Source organism: Sarcophilus harrisii, chromosome 6 (assembly GCF_902635505.1).
Source record: "Sarcophilus harrisii chromosome 6, mSarHar1.11, whole genome shotgun sequence".
NCBI lineage: Eukaryota > Metazoa > Chordata > Mammalia > Dasyuromorphia > Dasyuridae > Sarcophilus > Sarcophilus harrisii.
The window spans coordinates 25,130,780-25,149,443 of NC_045431.1; the positions used below are offsets into that span (position 1 = coordinate 25,130,780).

The following is an 18,664-nucleotide window of genomic DNA, read 5'->3' on the forward strand; positions in this document are numbered from 1 at the left end:
ATTTTATAACTATGTATATAATCTAACATATTTTATTTAATACGTATTTTAACATGTATAACATATATTGAATTACTTGCCATCTAGGGGAGAAAGTGGGAAGAAGGAGGAGAAAATCTGGAGCACATGGTTTTTCAAGGATCAGTGTTGAAAAACTATCCATGTGTTTGTTTTGAAAATAAAAAGCTTTAATTAAAAAAAAAAAAAGATTTGCAATGATAAATTCAAGTTCTCCATAGGCATAAGTCACTGCATGAATCAATCTATCTTACTTTCTGAAGCAAAAAAAAATTTGAAAACAAATATGCCTAAAAACCTGAATTAACAATAAAACAATTATTACAAACTGTATTGCATACATCTGTTTGTCACTACTTACTTGAGTGTCTTTCCACTTGGTAATAAAGCTGTTTTCTATATCCATCTGCCTGACCTGATCTTCTTTAACCTATTTGAAAACATAATTCAGAAAATTTTCATTCTTAGATAATAAAAATAGCCACATTTGCTGATCAGTTAAAAAAATGTTCAGAAATCCTATTGATTAAAAAACGATCAAGATAAAAATAAATTAGAGCAGATATTTCGATTGGAATGGGTTCAAGAATCAAGACACCAGAATAATAAGATTTTAAACAAGTTTAGAAAAATTATCTATATGCATACTGTATGTTTCTGTAGAAACTACTGATGTTTTTGACAAAAGACATGATATTGCACAGATATTATCAATAAGTAGGTTGATTAAGCATGTGGACTAAATTCACATTGTTTTAAAGGGTGCGGCACTATTTTCTCTTTTTGAAAGATAAGCATATGTGAAAATTTCCAACATTTTTAGAGTTCTCATATATACGTTCACAACAAAGCTTCATTTTAATCATTCATTTTCTCATTTAATCATATAGAAACAGTAACACTATATGAAAAAAAGATGTAAAGGAGAACCAAGTAGCCTAAATGTAACTATGAAACTATGGAATACATTCCTAGATAACTTTTTTTTAAAACGCTGCTGTAGAATTTATTCTTAACAATAGTTTATCTTCTCAATAGGAAATTTAGAGTAATTTCATGAAAAATAGATTCCATATGGTATTCCAATTTGATTCACAATACTGTGGTTTTAATGTTCTGATGTAAGATTGCATTCTTGATTTTATAATATGCCAATTTTAAAAATCTTACAAATATTTCAGCATCTTGTTTCCAATAAGGGTCGTAAAACCTCCCATAAATTGTAATCACCAGAATTAAACAGGATGACATTTATTACTCATTTTATAAAATCCACTCATTCCACACATTCACCAGATATTTAATGTGCACATATTTAATTAGAGAAAATCTATAAGTAGAATTATTCTATTCAATGTATACCAAATGGTAAGGAAATTCTAAAACCCACCTGAATTTAAATGAATGGCCAGAGTTTTAAGAGTTTAAATTCTGAGAAAATATACTCCAAGTGTAAAAAAGATCCATAAAGTTTTAAACACACCACAATCACAAACAAATTTCACATGCCAGGTTACAAACAGTGCCATCCAAATTATTTTCTAAATTAAATACTCTGCATATTTACCTCAAACACTTCAACATAATAGTTAATGAGGTCTTCAATTACATTTACTTCTTCACTAGTTTGTCCTTTAGTTTGAAACAAATAGGATGAAAATACCATTGCTAAACTGTGAGAGTTCATCTGGTTGATCTCTGAGCATTTCTGAACCCTGTTAAAGATAAATATGTCCAATTAAAACACACAATATTTTGACACTATCTCAAAAGATAGAACTGCTAGGAAAGAGGAAAATCACTGTAGGTTCTTTCAACAATCACTGTCAAATATTAATTGAGGGTCTAGGACTAATGAAGCACACCAAGTGCTATGAAACACGATCTCATAAGCCAAAGATTTTAGATTGAGGAGACAAGTAAAAATGTAAATAAGGCAATGAGTTAAATAATTTTCAAGACTATATGACATTAAGGTTTTCTTTTTGTATAAATAATCTGATGCACATAGTTATTTACACTTTCCAACATATGGACATGAATGAGATAGTCAGAGTCTTGAAAAAAAAGCAATTCTGATTTCTGATTCTCCTAAATTATAAAATTAGGGCTGCCGACTTATCATCGCAGGGAACAGGTGAGAGCAACTAAAGGAAAAATGCAATGGGGGTCTTCAGAGTGAATTTTAATCAAGCTGGAAATACCAGTTTGTCCATAAAGCTCCCAAATTAGATCATTCTTATGTGACCTTGAGGCAATTTACACTTTATTGTTATTATGACAGTTTATTGTCATTTTGACATTGTTATCATGACAATGAAGTTGTGCATTGTCAGTGTATGTGTGTGGGAAGTGTTAGTGTATTGCACAGAAAATTACAAGTCCAATGATTAGCCCCAAGGAACCGAATCCATAATTCCCGGTGCACCACACACATTGCACACAACCTCACCTTCTGAAGAGTCCCTGGAGAAACGTCATTGCCTCTTGTTTCTCTGGGCTCACTGCTACCCAAGATACTTTGTACAAGTCAGTCCGAGGACATACATCATGTCTCGTTTCTCTGGGCTCACTGCTTCCCAAGATACCTGGTACTACTCAGTCCGAGGACATATATCACGCAGGAACTACCTGTATGTTTCCTTCCCAGCCCTGCCTAGGGTAGAAAAATGTGTATGGGGAAGAAGGCTCGCGCGGTATGAGGCACTGACATGGTATCCATCAGCCTTGATTAACGGAGGCCTTCAATGTCCCTGGGGATGCTGGACACTGGAGCGTAGGGCCGGCTGTGATGGACAGAGCTGCCATTTCAGGGCTGGCGGGGATGGGAAGTGGAGCGGCTGATTTCCATCTGAGTCTGTGTATCCTTCAAATAAACAATTCTAGTCCTCTCAGTCAGTTCTGCCAGCTTGTGACTCAAACACCGATTGGTCGGCCTGTCAGGCTAATATAATCATATAACAACTCGCCATATGGCACTTTAAATGTTAGAAAGCACTCTACTCAGGACTCCAAAAGAGCCTTCTCATCAAAGTTTAATTTGGTCATTACGACTTACATCACTGTATATAGCTTAAAAACGGCAAGTCTGTCAGCAAACTAAAAATGGACTTTATATGGTCAAAGAGATCGGCTAAGACCAAAAGGAGAAAAAAAAATAGGGATGGGGTAGGATAATGTCAGTGGATAGAGTGGCCTTGAATTATTCCTGTGACTACGGGCAAATCGTTTAAAGTGTCTCAGCTTCTTCAATTCTCCAAGACTACATACTAGGGAGCAGTATTTAACCAACCATACTGAAAGCTTCTGACATTCGGGCCCTTGATCATACCGGTAAAACTGAAAAACAAACATACTGAAAACTCTGTACTGATGATGATGTAGCCAAAAGTTTCTGAATATACTGACCTGTAAAGGTGTTCAATTATAGCTGCCAACGTTGCCCTGTTGACTCCAGGGAGTGTACGGATAAATGTACTGTATTTTTTAACTCTCTCTTTGTCATCCTGATTATCTGGCAAAGAAAAAGAAAATCACAACAATTCAAGGCAATTCTATAAAGATTTATTAAGCACCACGTCTGTGAGATTATAATAGACGAACTAAAGTCACTAAGTGTAAGAACAGACAATCTGGGGAGTAGGAGATGGGGAGAGGACACAAGAAAATGAAAAGACAATAGCCTTCAATTTCTAAAGTTTGTCAGTACAGAGCCAAGTACCAAATCCTAAGAAGGAAAGGAGGCAAAATTTTTCTGCAGCTGAACAGTTGATAACAATTAGAATTGGAAAAGGTGATATAGGTAAAAGAGCCAACTTCAAAATGGGCACCACAGGAATAAATAGATGAAAGACTTTCTATACTTTGCCCTGATCAGAGGAAAGGAAGACAACTGTATTCAGTTCAGGAACCACCATTTAGAAAGAGAACTAATAAGTTGGAGAGCATTTAAAGGGCTACAAAGAAGGTAAAAGACTCTCTTTAATGCAAATGAGATGAGGAGCCAGTAGAGGACCTGGGGTGTAATTAAGCTTATTGAAAAGAAGTTAGAGGGATATAAAAGTTGTCTTCAAGGATCTGAACAACTATTGTGTGAAAGAGAGAGCAAATCACAGGAGACAGAATTAAGAACAATATGTAGTAGTTGCAAAAAAGCAAACTTGGGTTTAATGTCAGGAAAAAAAATCTGAAAATTAATAATGGTTTGGGGGTAGGAAGTAATGGGTTCTTCTTCTTAAGGATTTACAAGCAAGGGTTGGATCACCATGTATTGGATGATCTTTTCCTGTATTTACAACTTCAACCCAACCAATGAGACTTTAAGCTTCTGAATACAGGAAACATAAAAAGATTAATAATAGGGGGATACAAGAATTTCATGGAAGTTACCAAATTCTATTCAGCTACCTCTGAGCTCCAGCATTTCTCACTAATGTCTTCCTCCATATTGTTACTATCACTTAGTTAGTTCAGTTCCTTATTACTACTTCACCAGAAGGTCTTCCTCCTCCATTCCATAATAACCTTCCTTATACTATATCTACTCAGGACTCTCAGCTCCCAAATGTTCACTTCTTCCCTGTTGTTCTTGTGTAAAATTCAAATATCTCTGTTTGTCAATGAAGGCCTTCCTCAAAAGGCCTTTCCAACTATGTTCCCCATATTGACACTAAAATCACAGACAGGTCAACTTTACAATCCTAATCTTCATAATTCCATGACTGCTCAAGATCACCCAAACTTAAATCCCACTTCTAATAGGAAACATTCCCCAATCCTGCTAATTGACGACTCTCTCAGGGCAGTTATCATGGAACGTTGGGGATGGTAGCGTTCTGGGTTCACCACTCATCCTTTTACTAGACTGTAAACTCTGCAATATAAGAGTTATGTCTTAACTCAATTTAGCAGTCCCAAAGCACCTAGCACAATGCACAGCATCCTAAGTGTTGGCGCTTCAGGATGGTTTGTTGATTGATCAGTTGGCTGGAATGGAGAATATATAATAATAGAAAGCAGTATGAAATGGAATGTGAAAAGTAGATGGCGTTAGATTGTAGAGAGCCTTGAAAAATAGCCTTATAAGTTTGTTCAGTGGGCTATAGAAAAACCATGTAAAGCTATTTAGAAGAAAGTGAAATAGTCAACTGTGTGCTGGTGCTGAGAAGATTCATCTCGTAACCACAGGTAGAACTGATGGAGGAAAAGAAATGGAGACCAGGAGACTCATTATGAGGTCACTGAAAGATACCAAAAAAACCCAACAACATCAACCAGATGGTAACAGGATGAATGGATACAAAAGATATTTCAAAGGGAAAATTTATAGAGAGATAGGAAAAAAAGGGGGGAAAGATGAATCATATTTTTAACATATAGGTGATGGAAAAAACTGTCGATTAAGAGAATTCAAGAAAAAGAGGACAATGATCAGTTACGGGTGAGCAGTCTGGAGTTGATAAAAGAGGTTGATTTTGGAGATAAATATTTATAAATAATATATATACATATACATAATAAAGTAAGAGTTGAAGTAATGAGAGTGAAAGTGATCAGATAAATTCATGGCTTACAAGTCTTTGGAGTTGACTATAATTAATGGAGAGGGAAAAGAAGCAGAATTGGATAAAGAATAATCAGAATGACAGAATTAATCTTGTAGAGAAATGAGAAATTTATTTAAAGATTTAGGATATCTCCACTCTGAGCATGGTTCTTGAGGTTGGTTAATTCTTAACCCAGACCACTGTTCTAAGAGGGACCCTGGACAGCCTAGATCCCTTATAGTCCAGACTTCCCCTCCTCCTTAACAGCTGTCATGCTCCTGCAGGTATTCCCTTCTGGCCTATAGGAAGAAATAAGCCCTTTGAGGATAGAGGAAGTCTTATGTGATTCTCTACACTTAGTATGTGTACCTGACACATATTAAGCATTTAATAAATGTTTTTGTTTACTTTAGTGCAAAATTACTTTCCCATGTATATGTTACATTTAATTAAAAAAAATCAGAGGAAGACAAGAATAGTGCTTAAGATGTCAAATTCTGCTGAAAAACAAAAACAAATGCTAGGGCTAAAAAAAAAAAAAAAAAAAAAAAAGCCCTGGATTTTATATTAATAATCTTTAAGAAAATGGTTTCAGCAAAGTGCTGGAGGCAAAATTTATACTGTAAAGAGGTTGAGGAATGACTGAGCAAAAGTGAAAGAGAAACAAGTAAATCAATTGGTCCATGAGAATTCATTAAACTCACTATTTCCAGAAGTAAAAATGGTGGAGAAAGTTGGAGGAAATTAAAAAGGGAGGTTGGGAGGGATGACAGAGAAAAGAATGAAAATGTTTTAAGGGCTGAATGTATCTAGAAAGAAAAGTTCTTAGAGAGCTGTAAATCAAAAAGCTAAGTGAAAATCTGCATCCAGAAGCATCCTTCACTTGACTGTCCTGAGGAATAAGGTGTCAATGATGGTTTTATATAAAGATGAAGAATTTTCCTCTCTATTCCTTACTTTTCTGGGAAAATAAAAAAAAACACAATTCCTCCTATTCCTTGTTAAATTGAGCCTTCCATACAAAAGGGAGCTCTACATTAGTGATTCTGTAAATGTATTAGGTAATATGCAAAGGCCATTAGAATCTCCAGGGATGGAGAATCTCTAAAATCTTTTTCAAGTATACTTCTATGCCAAACAATTCCCCTCCTCCCCCAGGCAACTGGGGTTAAGTGACTTGCCCAGGGTCACACAGTGAGGAAGTGTTATATGTCTGAGACCAGATTTGAACTCGGGTCCTCCAGACTTCAGGGCTGTCCACTGTGTCACCTAGCTGGCCCCCACAACTTTCTTTACATCTCTTTTGTACTGATTCCTCGAGTTTGCCATACTCATCTAAGCACTCAGGCAATCTGCAAACTTGGATAGGAATAAAGAAAAATAAGTCTTTATTTTCACTGACTTCTTTTTTTGTTTTTTTTCAATTTTATTTCATTTTTATTAAAGCTTTTTATTTTCAAAACATATGAATGGATAATTTTCAACATTCACCCTTGCAAAACCTTGTGTTCCAAATTTTTTCCCTCCCTCCCCCCATCCTCCACCTCTATTTTCACTAATTTCTAACTGAAATTTAACATTTCTTTCAATTATTTAAAGGCATTATTCTTAGTAGTTTGGTAGTGGAATGTAGTTCCACTTGGTAGTATATTTCACCAGATTATCAGAGGGGTTCATCACAGCAAAATAAGCTTTTGCTATAAAGCAAAAGTGAAAAACAACTTGATAGTATCATCAGAGTCAGTAGATTAAAATGGTAATGCCCTTATTTCAAACTCCAAAGGGCATTTCCTTTAATAAATAATAGCTAAATGGTATTACCATTCTGAGAAACTTGCTCTGCAGCAGGGCTTCTTAAACTTTTTACACTTGTGACTTTTTTTTGCTCAAGAAATTTTTATTTCTTTATAACCCTGAATATATAGGTATATAAACCAAGTATTTACCAATCACAATTTTATGATCTCCACATTCAGTTACGAGACCCTCCCTGGGGTTGCAATTCAAATTTTTAAAAACTGGATCTTATGGGACACTTTGAAACTGAAAATATAGCTTTTTATATAAACTAAAAAAACAAATTGTAAGGTGAGCCTAAGAAAAATGAAAAGAACGTTATCCAAAAGACATATACTCAAAAATATTCTTCAGCTACAGACTTCAGAGAATATTGGACAGTGTGGCAAACCACATCAAGACTATTGCAAATATATAACTTCACTATTGCAGGGAATCCTGGGGTGTTCAACTACTATTAGGAGATTTAATTGGTCAACACGGCTTTAGGAATATCAATACAGGAAATCTGAAAAGTTTGGTCTTAGAGTAGCCAGAGGATTTTGTTCCGAATCTTGACCCAATCTCACAAGAGCTTTTAGAATGAGATGTAGTATGAAACTTGTCATATACTGTTATTTTTCAATTCCAAGCTGCCAATGGGAATGAGGGCTTCAATAAAATGGATTTGGATCAAAGATGTTGTATAAGACATTAAGACACATAGCAACTTTACATACGACATAGAAAACTATGGGGAAAATTTAATATACAAAAAAATTTCCTCCAAGTGTCACTAAGAGCAAAATAAACAGAAACACCCTGAGATAAGAATCATCTAATCCAACCTTTTAAATTCTCTTATTTACATACCTGCACATGTGATAGCACATATACACATACACACAGCTGGGAGAGATCATTGCTATTATCCCTAACTTATTCATGAGCAAACTGGACCTGAGAGAAGAAGTAATACTCTCTTTGTCTCTGTCTGTCTGTCTCTCTTTCTGTCTCCTTCTCATAATTGACACCATAAATGGTAAAGAGAATCACATCTAATTATTGATGGTTATTCTTCTTTCATGACATCTACCTGTGAAGTAACTTTTTTTTTTTTCCAAGTTGCCTATCATCTACACATAGAATAAAAATCTTATCAAGTAAGAGACTAGCTATAGCTTCAATTATGGGCAATTTAAAATAAGCTGATATCAAAGGACTGAGCTCTTACTGTCATCAATTCAGTCCCATCATTGATTATATTTAAGTTACTTATTGGAGAAAATTCAGTTTCTTGGTTCTTTAAAACACTAGATTCTAGGGAAGCTAAAGTTGTAAATTTCTTCAGTGGTTTTCTGGTGGTTTGATCAAGGTGCTAAAATTTCAATAAATGATGTATGTCCAAGGAAACTGAAGACAAAAAAGAAATAAGGGCCAGTTTCTGTTGGAAAAGCTAAAATAAACAGGGGGAAGATTTAACAGTCAAATGAAGAGATTGGAAATATAAACTTACTCTTCATTGAATCTAAGTTACCATGAATTCTAAAGCCTATGCCAAGAGAAATGAACATTCTAAAGAACCTCACCAATATGCAACAGCTGCAAAGGGAGATCTGGTGTATGGAAAGCTGGAGAGCATGTAAGCGGGCACTGTGAAATTTAACCAAATCCAACAAGTGACCACATACCACCTCGGATTTTACTACAAATTTTGGAACTGAGGTCTCTATTTCCAGCTTTGAAAAGATGCATACAAATTCTCTTCACCCAGTTCTCACCAACTTTTAGAAATATAATGTGCAGCATAAAATTAAGATAAAAATCTATGTAAATCCTGAATAGTACAATATAACAATAACTACTGGGTGCATAGATTCCGTTAGATATCATTTTCCTTGATTTTCTGCATATATTACCTAACGCAGAGATCCAGTACGGGTAGAGCTCTTTAGTAAGAAGTGCATCATCTATGTCAGACAGAAAACTTTTCAACACGTCGGTCACATCTTCTAGCTGATGCTTCCCAGCCCTCAATTTAAAGCTTCTGGCATCTTTTTTGAAGCTTTCCAGGAGTTCACTTATACGGAAGGAGTCCCCACTTTTCTGATAAATATGCTTGCTTCCCAAACCTTCAGAAGGAGATAAAGACAAGGATTAGTCTAAAATTAAAATATAAACGGATATGAAGAATGCAATTCAAATGCGTGTATATTGTGTGACAAGGAAGAACAAATGGATTATCAAAAGAGCTGTGTGTATCTGTTATTTCTTGTCTAGCCTCCCAACTTAGCAACCTAAAGTAATACTAACATGTTCAAGAATGAAAACTGGAAGCATACTCCTGTTAAATCAGTGAACAAATTCAGCTGATTTTTTTGTTTGTTTGTTTTGCTGAGGCAAATTGGATTAAGTGACTTGCCCCGAGTCACACAGCTAGGAAGTGTTAAGTGTCTGAGGTGGGATTTGAACTCCTGACTTCAGGGCTGGTGCTCTATCCCCTGCATCACCTAGCTGCCCCATTCAGCTGAAATTTAAAGTACACAAGGTCAGTTACCTTCATAAAATAAATGCTGTATTTGTAAACTTTCTGCTATTTTTTTTTAAACAAATGTGAACACACTGTCTTCTGTGTTTAAAAACTGACCAAAGATGCCTAAACTCAGACAGAATCTGGAGTTTACATCAAAAGGCAGGAAATTCAAAATAACGGTTGTCACAGAAGCCCTGTCCATTGGCTATTATGCTTCATAACGATTGGCTTGTATGAAGATGATGCAGACCAATGGCTATGGTCCCAATAACTTGAATTTTTCATACTTTAGATTTTCTCTTCCACCACATAAATAAATTTCCATAGGCACAAAATTCATGAACAGGAGTTTTCCGTTAGAATTATTACTAAAATTTTAAATAACAATTAAGAAAAATTGCTGTCAATAAAAAGTTATTTTAAAAAAAGAAAGAAAGAAAGAAAAATAGCTAAGCCACGGATCAAATTTAGGGGTATATGCAAAATGATCTTAATCGCTATAAATATAGACAACAATGAGAAAGTTGTTTTCTTTCAGGAATGTCCAAATTTCTACAGTGAAGGTAGAAATACTGAATAAAAGCCACCCGTTTTTTAGACCACAATGTTGAGCCTTCATGGAACTGCAAATATATAAAAATATTCAACAAAGTTTTACCTCTACTAGTAATGGGAAAATTCTAATTGGAGAGTGGTGTGTGTGTGTGTGTGTGTGTGTGTGTGTGTATCATAGGCATCAAGTGAACAAAATAAACAACTTTTGTACAGAACAGGTAAATATATTAGTTTGAGAGAAGACCACATATACATAAAGACATATATATGTGCAAAATGCAAGAATATTACCTTTTAATGACATGAAAATATAATTATAATAAATGAACACACAAATAACACATAAGTCTAAAGAAACATAACCATGATCACAATGAATAAAATTGATCAATGATAAATTCTCACCATCAGTGGCAATTACCATACAATTATTACCCTATAGTGACTCCTTTAATAGTTAAAACACCATGACCACTGAACTTCTTTCAGAAACTCATTTTCCCCTTCAAAATCAGGGATGTAATAATATTGTCATTACCAACTCACAAGGTTACTATACAGTAAGCCTTTGTATGCCTTAAAAAAAAAGTTTTGATAGGTGTTTGAATTTGGAATTTATCACTTCTTTGTTGAAAATATTGTTTAATTTAATTTAAGAGGTGAGGGACAGAGAGGGAAGGAGAAAAATATGAAGAGGATATGCAAGATATTTCAATTATAAATTAAATGTGCTGAAACCCATCAGTGCCTTTCATTTGCTTTTCTGTCATTTACTACTGGCAAATTTCATAGTAATTTTGGAATGCTGAGATTGAACAACTTCATCTCAGTAGAGAACACGCGTTATCCTTTCCACCAGACCACTCAAAAGTAACCGATTTGCTACACCCAGAGAGAGGATGTGGGACTGAGTGTAGTCACAACGCAGTATTTTCACTTTTTGTTGATGATGTTTGCTTGCATTTTGTTTTCTTTCTCAGTTTTTTTTTCCTTTTTGACCTCATTTTTCTTGTGCAAAATGATAACTGTGGAAATAGATATAGAAGAACTGCACGTGTTTAATATATACTGGATTATTTGCTGTCTGGGAGAGGGAGAAAAAACATTTGGAACACAAGGTTTTGCAAAGATGAATGTTGAAAACTATCAATGCATATGTTTCAAAAATAAAAAAGCTTTATTGAAAAAAGTAACTGATGTGACACATTTTTTACATTAAAATTTCAAAGACATATCAGTTTACTTAGAAAATGTCAAGCATGTAAGTATTGAGAAGCTCAAAATTTAAGTTAATTGATAGAGGAACCAAGGCCTTCATCATTTTCATGCCTAAAATAAACATGCCCTCAAATCAATCATTTATAACAAGTACAGGACATCAGGGAAGAAGTACTTTGGAAGAGGAACAAATTCTGGGAACTTACTCTGCTAGAACATCCCCTAATGATTAGTGCTCTGGGACCAAGTCCCAATTACTTAGCTAAGGTCCCCAAACTTATTTGTGGCACTGAGAATAATGGAAAGGAGATAGAAGGAATGGAAAGGAATGATGAAAAACAGCACAATTCAGGGCATTTCTAAAAAGCATAGGAAAAAAAAAAGAATGCAAAATTAAGGTGCTTCTTTAGCTATTCCTTTTTAAAATACTATAGTAATCTACTTCAATACGTCCTTGTATTCATGACTGATCATTGTGATTATCCTGCCACCAATGCAAATCATGATCAGTTTGGTCTTTTCACCCATGCAATTCTTGTCTATGTCCATTTAAGATTCTTTCCTAAAGGATTTATGAAAGTCCAGTGTGCATAAGTCTGATGTCGGCTTCAATATTAATAAATAGAGGGATTTCTGAACAAAGATATGTCTGAAAATCCATTGTATAATAAGGAATCTTGCATAATCCAAATATAATTAATCAATTATTTTAATTAATAAGAAATAAAAAGGACAGGAAACTCTCTATCCTATACCTGTTATATGACTCCTAATATGTGAATTACTTTAGATGATTATCTGCAAAATCCTGCCTCTTCACTCATGTTTTAAATTAAGCATAACGTATGTGTGTGTGCACATGCGTGCACCTGACACTATGCTAAATGCAAAATTAAAAGCTATTAAAAAAAAAAAGATCTTTGCCTTTTAAGGGACCTGCATTTTAATGGGGAAAGTAATAGGCAAAAAAAAAAAGTCTAAAAAGTAGATATATACAGTACAAAAAGGAGGTTATCTCAGAAGGATGCATTAATAGGGACAGAAGGGAGACAAACAAGGATGGACATCTTACAAAAGGTGGGATCTGAGTTCTGAAGAAAGGAGGGACGATCAGAGCTGAAAAAGGGATCATTTTGGTTGGTATCCAATGAAAAGGTAAAGAGTCAGAAGCTTGAGTATCAACTTTCAATAATATCGTCATAGTTACCTCTTTCAGTTATGAAAAGCATTTTTAAAATTTGAATAAATTCAATTATTTATAAATTAATAATTTATTATATTTCATTGTTTTATGTATATTTATATTTCTAATTTAAAATATTTTCTTTATATTATACATCATTTTGTTGTTAGCATTAACAAATGAAATTTAAATCTTAAATTTTTCTTTTTTATAATTATGTTAAAAGTTAGTCCCTGTATGCCTCTAAAATTTTGTTTCATTCAGCTCAAGTTTATTCTGTATCTATGTAGTGTGACCTAGCAACATTTCCTGTGTTCATTTGTTAGGAGTATTTTCTACTCTGTCTAGTATTCAGATGGTTTCACCTCTACTTTTTTTTAGTTTATATTCAAGTCTCATCTATAGTTTAATCTGGCATTGCTTTATATCTTGCCAATCCTTTCAGTCAGTTCATTTATTCCTTTATTATTTTTTGGTATTTTGTCAAGACAATATTGCTAACAATCTTCTTTATTTTACAGAGAAATATACACATTAAACTAATTTGTTTGATGTCTTTCCATCTGACAAAGAAACCAAGAATTGGATGGTTTTTGATCTCCACTTTGGGGTGATTTTTAAATTGCTTAAACTCTTAAGGTATTTAAATGTCTTAAAACATTGTGAAAATGCCTTTTATATTATAAGATTCCATTTTTAAAATTAAAACAACAATATTTTGCTATAAATAAATCAAGTTAGGTTATGATAACTGATACCATTTGGTTTGTATTTGGGCATTTGTTTTCATTTTCGCTTGATCCTTTGATTATTGGATGGCACATAAATGACTAATTCTGGACAGAGCACTTTTTTTGTTGTTATATTGTTTGATGCACATAATGTCTAGAGCACTGGGGCTCTCTTTTTGAGTAAGATATTCAAAATATGTAAGAAAAGAGGCAAACTTTTAGTCTTTTTCATTCCTTAAACCCAAATAGCATTTTCCAAAATATTTCTGTCTTTTTATTCAAACACCTTTCATCATTACATTGCCAAGTATTAAGTTTAGTTATTTGTTTATTTAGTTTCGGAGAATCAAGTCGTGTCCTATATATAAATTCTCTAATCCACCTTCACCAACAGATAACTGCACAACTTCTTTAGGATTGTTTTTTTTTGCCTATCTAAACATGAATTCTTCAGAGGTAGATGACTAAATGTCCTACAAACGATCCTTTTTAGCTTTTCAATGCAAAGTAAGATCAACTTTGAGAACACATTAATTCATCTCTTACTGTACCAGGTGTTCTTTCCCTGGATTCTTGACCTTGTTTTTAAAAATAATTTCTTTACTATATTTCAATAAAATTGGTTCCTGCTGTAATCCCATGCATTTTACTTTATGCCTTTATAAATAGTATTATAAAAATAAAAGTCTCTAGCAAACTTCAGAGTGTCAAAGGAGTGCATTCCACAAAATTAAGAACTCTTGAATTAGAACTTGCAAATCCATCCTGAAACTTTCTTTCTTAAGTCTATGATTTTATTTCTGCCAACAGTCTATCAAAAATTGTTGATCCACAGAAATTGAGGGTTCCAGCAGGTAAGCTTGTAGTGTAGATTATTTTAAAGAACTACAGCTCTTGACATTTTCTGCCCTGCTTTACAACATTTTATCCTTGCCAAAAAGCAGAGAGATGGCTGAACTGGTCTGAAAGCAATTGTGTATTTTTCTTTGTGAATGGGTTGCCATGGTCACAGAACACAACATCCAGGGGCCAACCTCTTTTGTTCTTAACCAGATTAGTCCTTGGATGTGAAGTACCATGCTTAAAGCTTTTCCACTATGGTAGCACTTGCAAGAACCCACGATCATCCTGACACAAAAGAGAAGGCAACAGCAAATGTGTTTGAGGAGGTATATATAAAGTACTTAATCATAGCTACATGCTATAATCAGGCCAAGTCCCAATTGCCTAGCTAAGGTTCCCAAGCTTATTTGTGGCACTGAGAATAACGGAAAATAGATAGTAGGAATAGAGGGAATGTTGGAAAAGAACGCAGTTCAGGGCATTTCTAAAAACATGAAAAAAAATGCAAAAACCTCCTGTTTTAAACAAAAATTATTGCTGAATGTAAGTCAAATGTAATGATCACTTTTTTTCTTGAATAGCATCAAGAATGCTAGATAGACATCTGACTCAAAATAATTAATCTTTGAGAATAAAAGGAAACACAATGACACTGTTATTAATGTATATGGTCTATCAAAATTAAATCTTTTCCATTCTGAAGTACCACAACTGCCACTTCTGAAAGCATTTTCAAAAGTGAAAGAGACATAGTGAATGACTAAAGCGGAGTAGTAGCACCTGGAGAAACAATTGGAACCTATATTCAAATCCCTGTTTTATTCTCTATCATTCCTAAGACATTTTCTTGAAATCATTTATCAGATGTTTAAAAAGAAGGAAAAGAAACAAAAAAAATTTTCAAATTACATTTTATACATTGAAATTCAGGGGGAAGAGGGGAGTCACTAGAAGGAAATCAACAGGGGCTCCATTTTGGAGGGAGTCTCTTCAAACACAAATACATTAATCCACTCCAATTGGGGCACTACTTACAAAGGCTAAGAATGATACCGTGAGTTGAAAAAGATCTCAGAAAATACTTACCATACTGTGTAACAAATGCTATACAGCTGTTCACTATAATGGGAACGTCATTTTTGCTGAGCTGCTGGTCTTGTAGTGCATTACCATCTGTACCTGCAGCTTTTTCAATTGCAGTATGCCAGACTGTGAAATCCAACTTAGTATGACCATGGATGTATAATGTTCTGCAAAGTTCAGAAACATTTGAAAGGGAATTTTTGTTAATGAGTGTGATTCTTCTAGAAAAGCTATAAGAAAAATTTAAAAATATTAAAAAGTAAGCATTAAAAGGTAAGAAAATAAAAAGAAAAACATAGAAATGATAAAATCACAAATATACACACAGGATACAGAATCAACAAGATATTCTTTTTGTATTACAGAAGGCTTCTGCCTGAATGTGAACAAAAAAGGGAATGCAAATGTGCTTTGGAACTTTTTTCCACCATAGCACATACTCCCTACATTTACCTCTTTGGTTCTATCATCTTGAAGTATTATTATAGTCTTTAATTTTAATTTAGAAAGATTTCTGGCTATTTTATTTTTATCTTTGAGACCACAATGCCAGCGTTGGCCAAAGACACTAGTTTTCTTTCTGAAGACCGACATCATTTAACGCTTTAAAAATTCTACTCAACTTTTCCATTCTTTTCCATTTTTCTTCTATCATTTATGTTCTTGTCTTTTAACACAGATCCTCCTTGTCATTAAAGTAAACAAAACATGGATAAACACTCCTATCTGAAACAATATGTTTAGATTTTTGCATTTCAAAGAAAGATGAATTTTGTATTATGTCCAGAAGTTTAGGATAGGGTCCGAATAACAAAGTATGAGAGGAAAATTCTTCATGAAATACCCATTCTGATTCCCATCCATACAGCTATTTATTTGAGGTTCTTGGATCTAAATCTAGCTGGCAATACTTTGTGACCGTGCTGCCGCATGAGGGAAGAGAGGGATGATTGCTTCACAAAGTAAAGTAAGGTATTTAAAAGATAATGTCAATTCTCTAATATCTGCATAGCTTGAATTAACTGTGACAGTTTCCAACTTCCCATTTTATTTCGAGTCAAGTGGAATGCCTGATGATGAGAGATTTAACTGTCTGCTTACATACCAGTGAATGACAGAAATGACTATAGACAAGTTAACTTCTGAATCACCGACACTGTCAGGGAGTAAATCCTAAAATATCACGCCATTCAGTGCAGTAGTTACTTTGGGTTTAATAATGTCTGGGAAGAAACTGCCCTCTATGAAACTTATCCAAATACAACGCCAGTTAGAATATTGTAAAAAAAAAAAAAATATATATTTGATAATGTACCTCTATATATATATATGTCAACGGAAACAGAATATGACATGGTGATTTCAAGTACGGGACTATGGGAATGTCAAATTATCTCTATGACATCCCCAGAGAAACTTGTCATACCAGATAATGAAAGCTGAAAAGTTATTTTAATAAAGTAACTCTAGAGCCGAAAGTTGACTCCATTTTTATTTCACCAAAGAACGATAATGAGCACCTACTTCATGAAAACTTAGTAAGGGGACATGAAGATGCTGACTCGGTTTATGGCTCAGAAGAGTTTACAATCTAAATGAGGGATGGAGAGTTCAGGAATTTCTACCAGCATCTATAATATAAAGCAGCATATGAAAAAGGTCATAAGAGAATGATTAACCCATTGTGACTGGAGCAAAGGGTAGTTTATGGAAGGCCGGGTATGGAACAAAATAGGTAGAAAGTTAAATTTAATCACATGAGAAACTAAAGTCAGACAAAGGTGATAAAATCAAAGTATAAAGATTTGTAAGGAAAAATGTTCAATGACATTCATGTTTCTAACAATCTTAGAGTACATTAGACATTTTACCCCCTTTTTTATGGGGGAAAAAGGAATCCTTCTAGTACAGAAAAGGAAACAGGAAAACCAAATTGCTGATTTCAATAAAAAAGAAATCATAATAAATGAAACAATATTTTAGGAAATGACTAGAAACCATTTTCCTAATGATAGCCCAGCAAAATTAATAATTTAAGTTAAATGACTACAAAATATATCAAGTTTAAAATATCAGGATATAGGGAATTTAAATAAATCAATTATAGGGTAAAAAACATAAATGTATCACAAATGAACTTTCTTACACTTCCCCCTCTGCAAATTATCAGCATAACTAAAGGGATTTGCAAAAGAGATATATCAATCATTCAAGAAAAATTAATTCCAATATTACATGAACTTTATACAAAAACTGTAAAAGGAAGCATTCTGCTACTTTTTTTTTTATAATATCAAAGAGCATATAACAGTGATACCTAAGCCAGGTACAGACAAATAAGAGAAAGAAAACTATAAGGCCATATCACAAATGAAAATTATGACAAAAAGTACAGATGAAATATTAACAAAAATATTACTATAATATATAATATGGAATGTTCATAATTATCAGTTATGATTTATAACAAGAGTGCCAGTTTGGTTCAATAGCAAGAAAAATATTTACCTAATGGATCATATTACAATCAAAATAAGATTTATAGCAATAGATATAGACAAAGAATTGGTCATAATATCATACTCATTTCTATTACACACATAAACAAAACCGGATAAATTGCTTTTTTTTTCAAAATGATATACAGCATCTATCTAAATCAAAAACTCAGTATTATGTGTAATGCAAATTAAATAGAGGTTTTCTAATAAAATCAAGAGTAAAACTGGGCTTATATCCCAAAGAGATCTTAAAGAAAGGAAAGGGACCCACAAGTGTAGAAATGTGTGTCGCAGCCTTTTTCATAGTGGCAAGGAACTGGAAACTGAGTGGATGTCATCAGATGGAGAATGGCTGAATAAGTTATGGTATATGAATGTTATGGAATATTATTGTTCTGTAAGAAATGACCAGTGGGATGAATACAGACAGGCCTGGAGAGACTTACATGCACGGATACTGAGGGAAATGAGGAGAACCAGGAGATCATTGTACACTTCAACAACAATACTATATAAGGATCAATTATGATGGACATGGCTCTCTTCAACAATGTGGTGATTCAGACTAGTTCCAATTGTTTAAAAATGAAAAGAATCAGCTACACCCAGAGAGAGAACACTGGGAAATGAGTGTGGACCACAACATAGCACTTCCACCCTTTCTGTTATGGTTTGCT

General features: G+C 33.8%; 1 protein-coding gene across 3 annotated transcripts in view; it reads right to left on the reverse strand.

The window, feature by feature from the left end:
* ARAP2 (ArfGAP with RhoGAP domain, ankyrin repeat and PH domain 2) overlaps positions 1-18,664 on the reverse strand; it is a 213,718-nt gene that overhangs the window by 54,985 nt on the left and 140,069 nt on the right. For all 3 annotated transcript variants that reach the window (XM_031942783.1, XM_031942784.1, XM_031942782.1), the window contains exons 21-25: positions 15,490-15,653; positions 9,260-9,472; positions 3,427-3,532; positions 1,586-1,733; positions 380-448 (exon numbers count right to left, since the gene is read on the reverse strand). In XM_031942783.1, the coding sequence (XP_031798643.1) occupies positions 380-448; positions 1,586-1,733; positions 3,427-3,532; positions 9,260-9,472; positions 15,490-15,653 (700 nt within the window). The remainder of the gene's footprint in view (positions 1-379; positions 449-1,585; positions 1,734-3,426; positions 3,533-9,259; positions 9,473-15,489; positions 15,654-18,664) is intronic.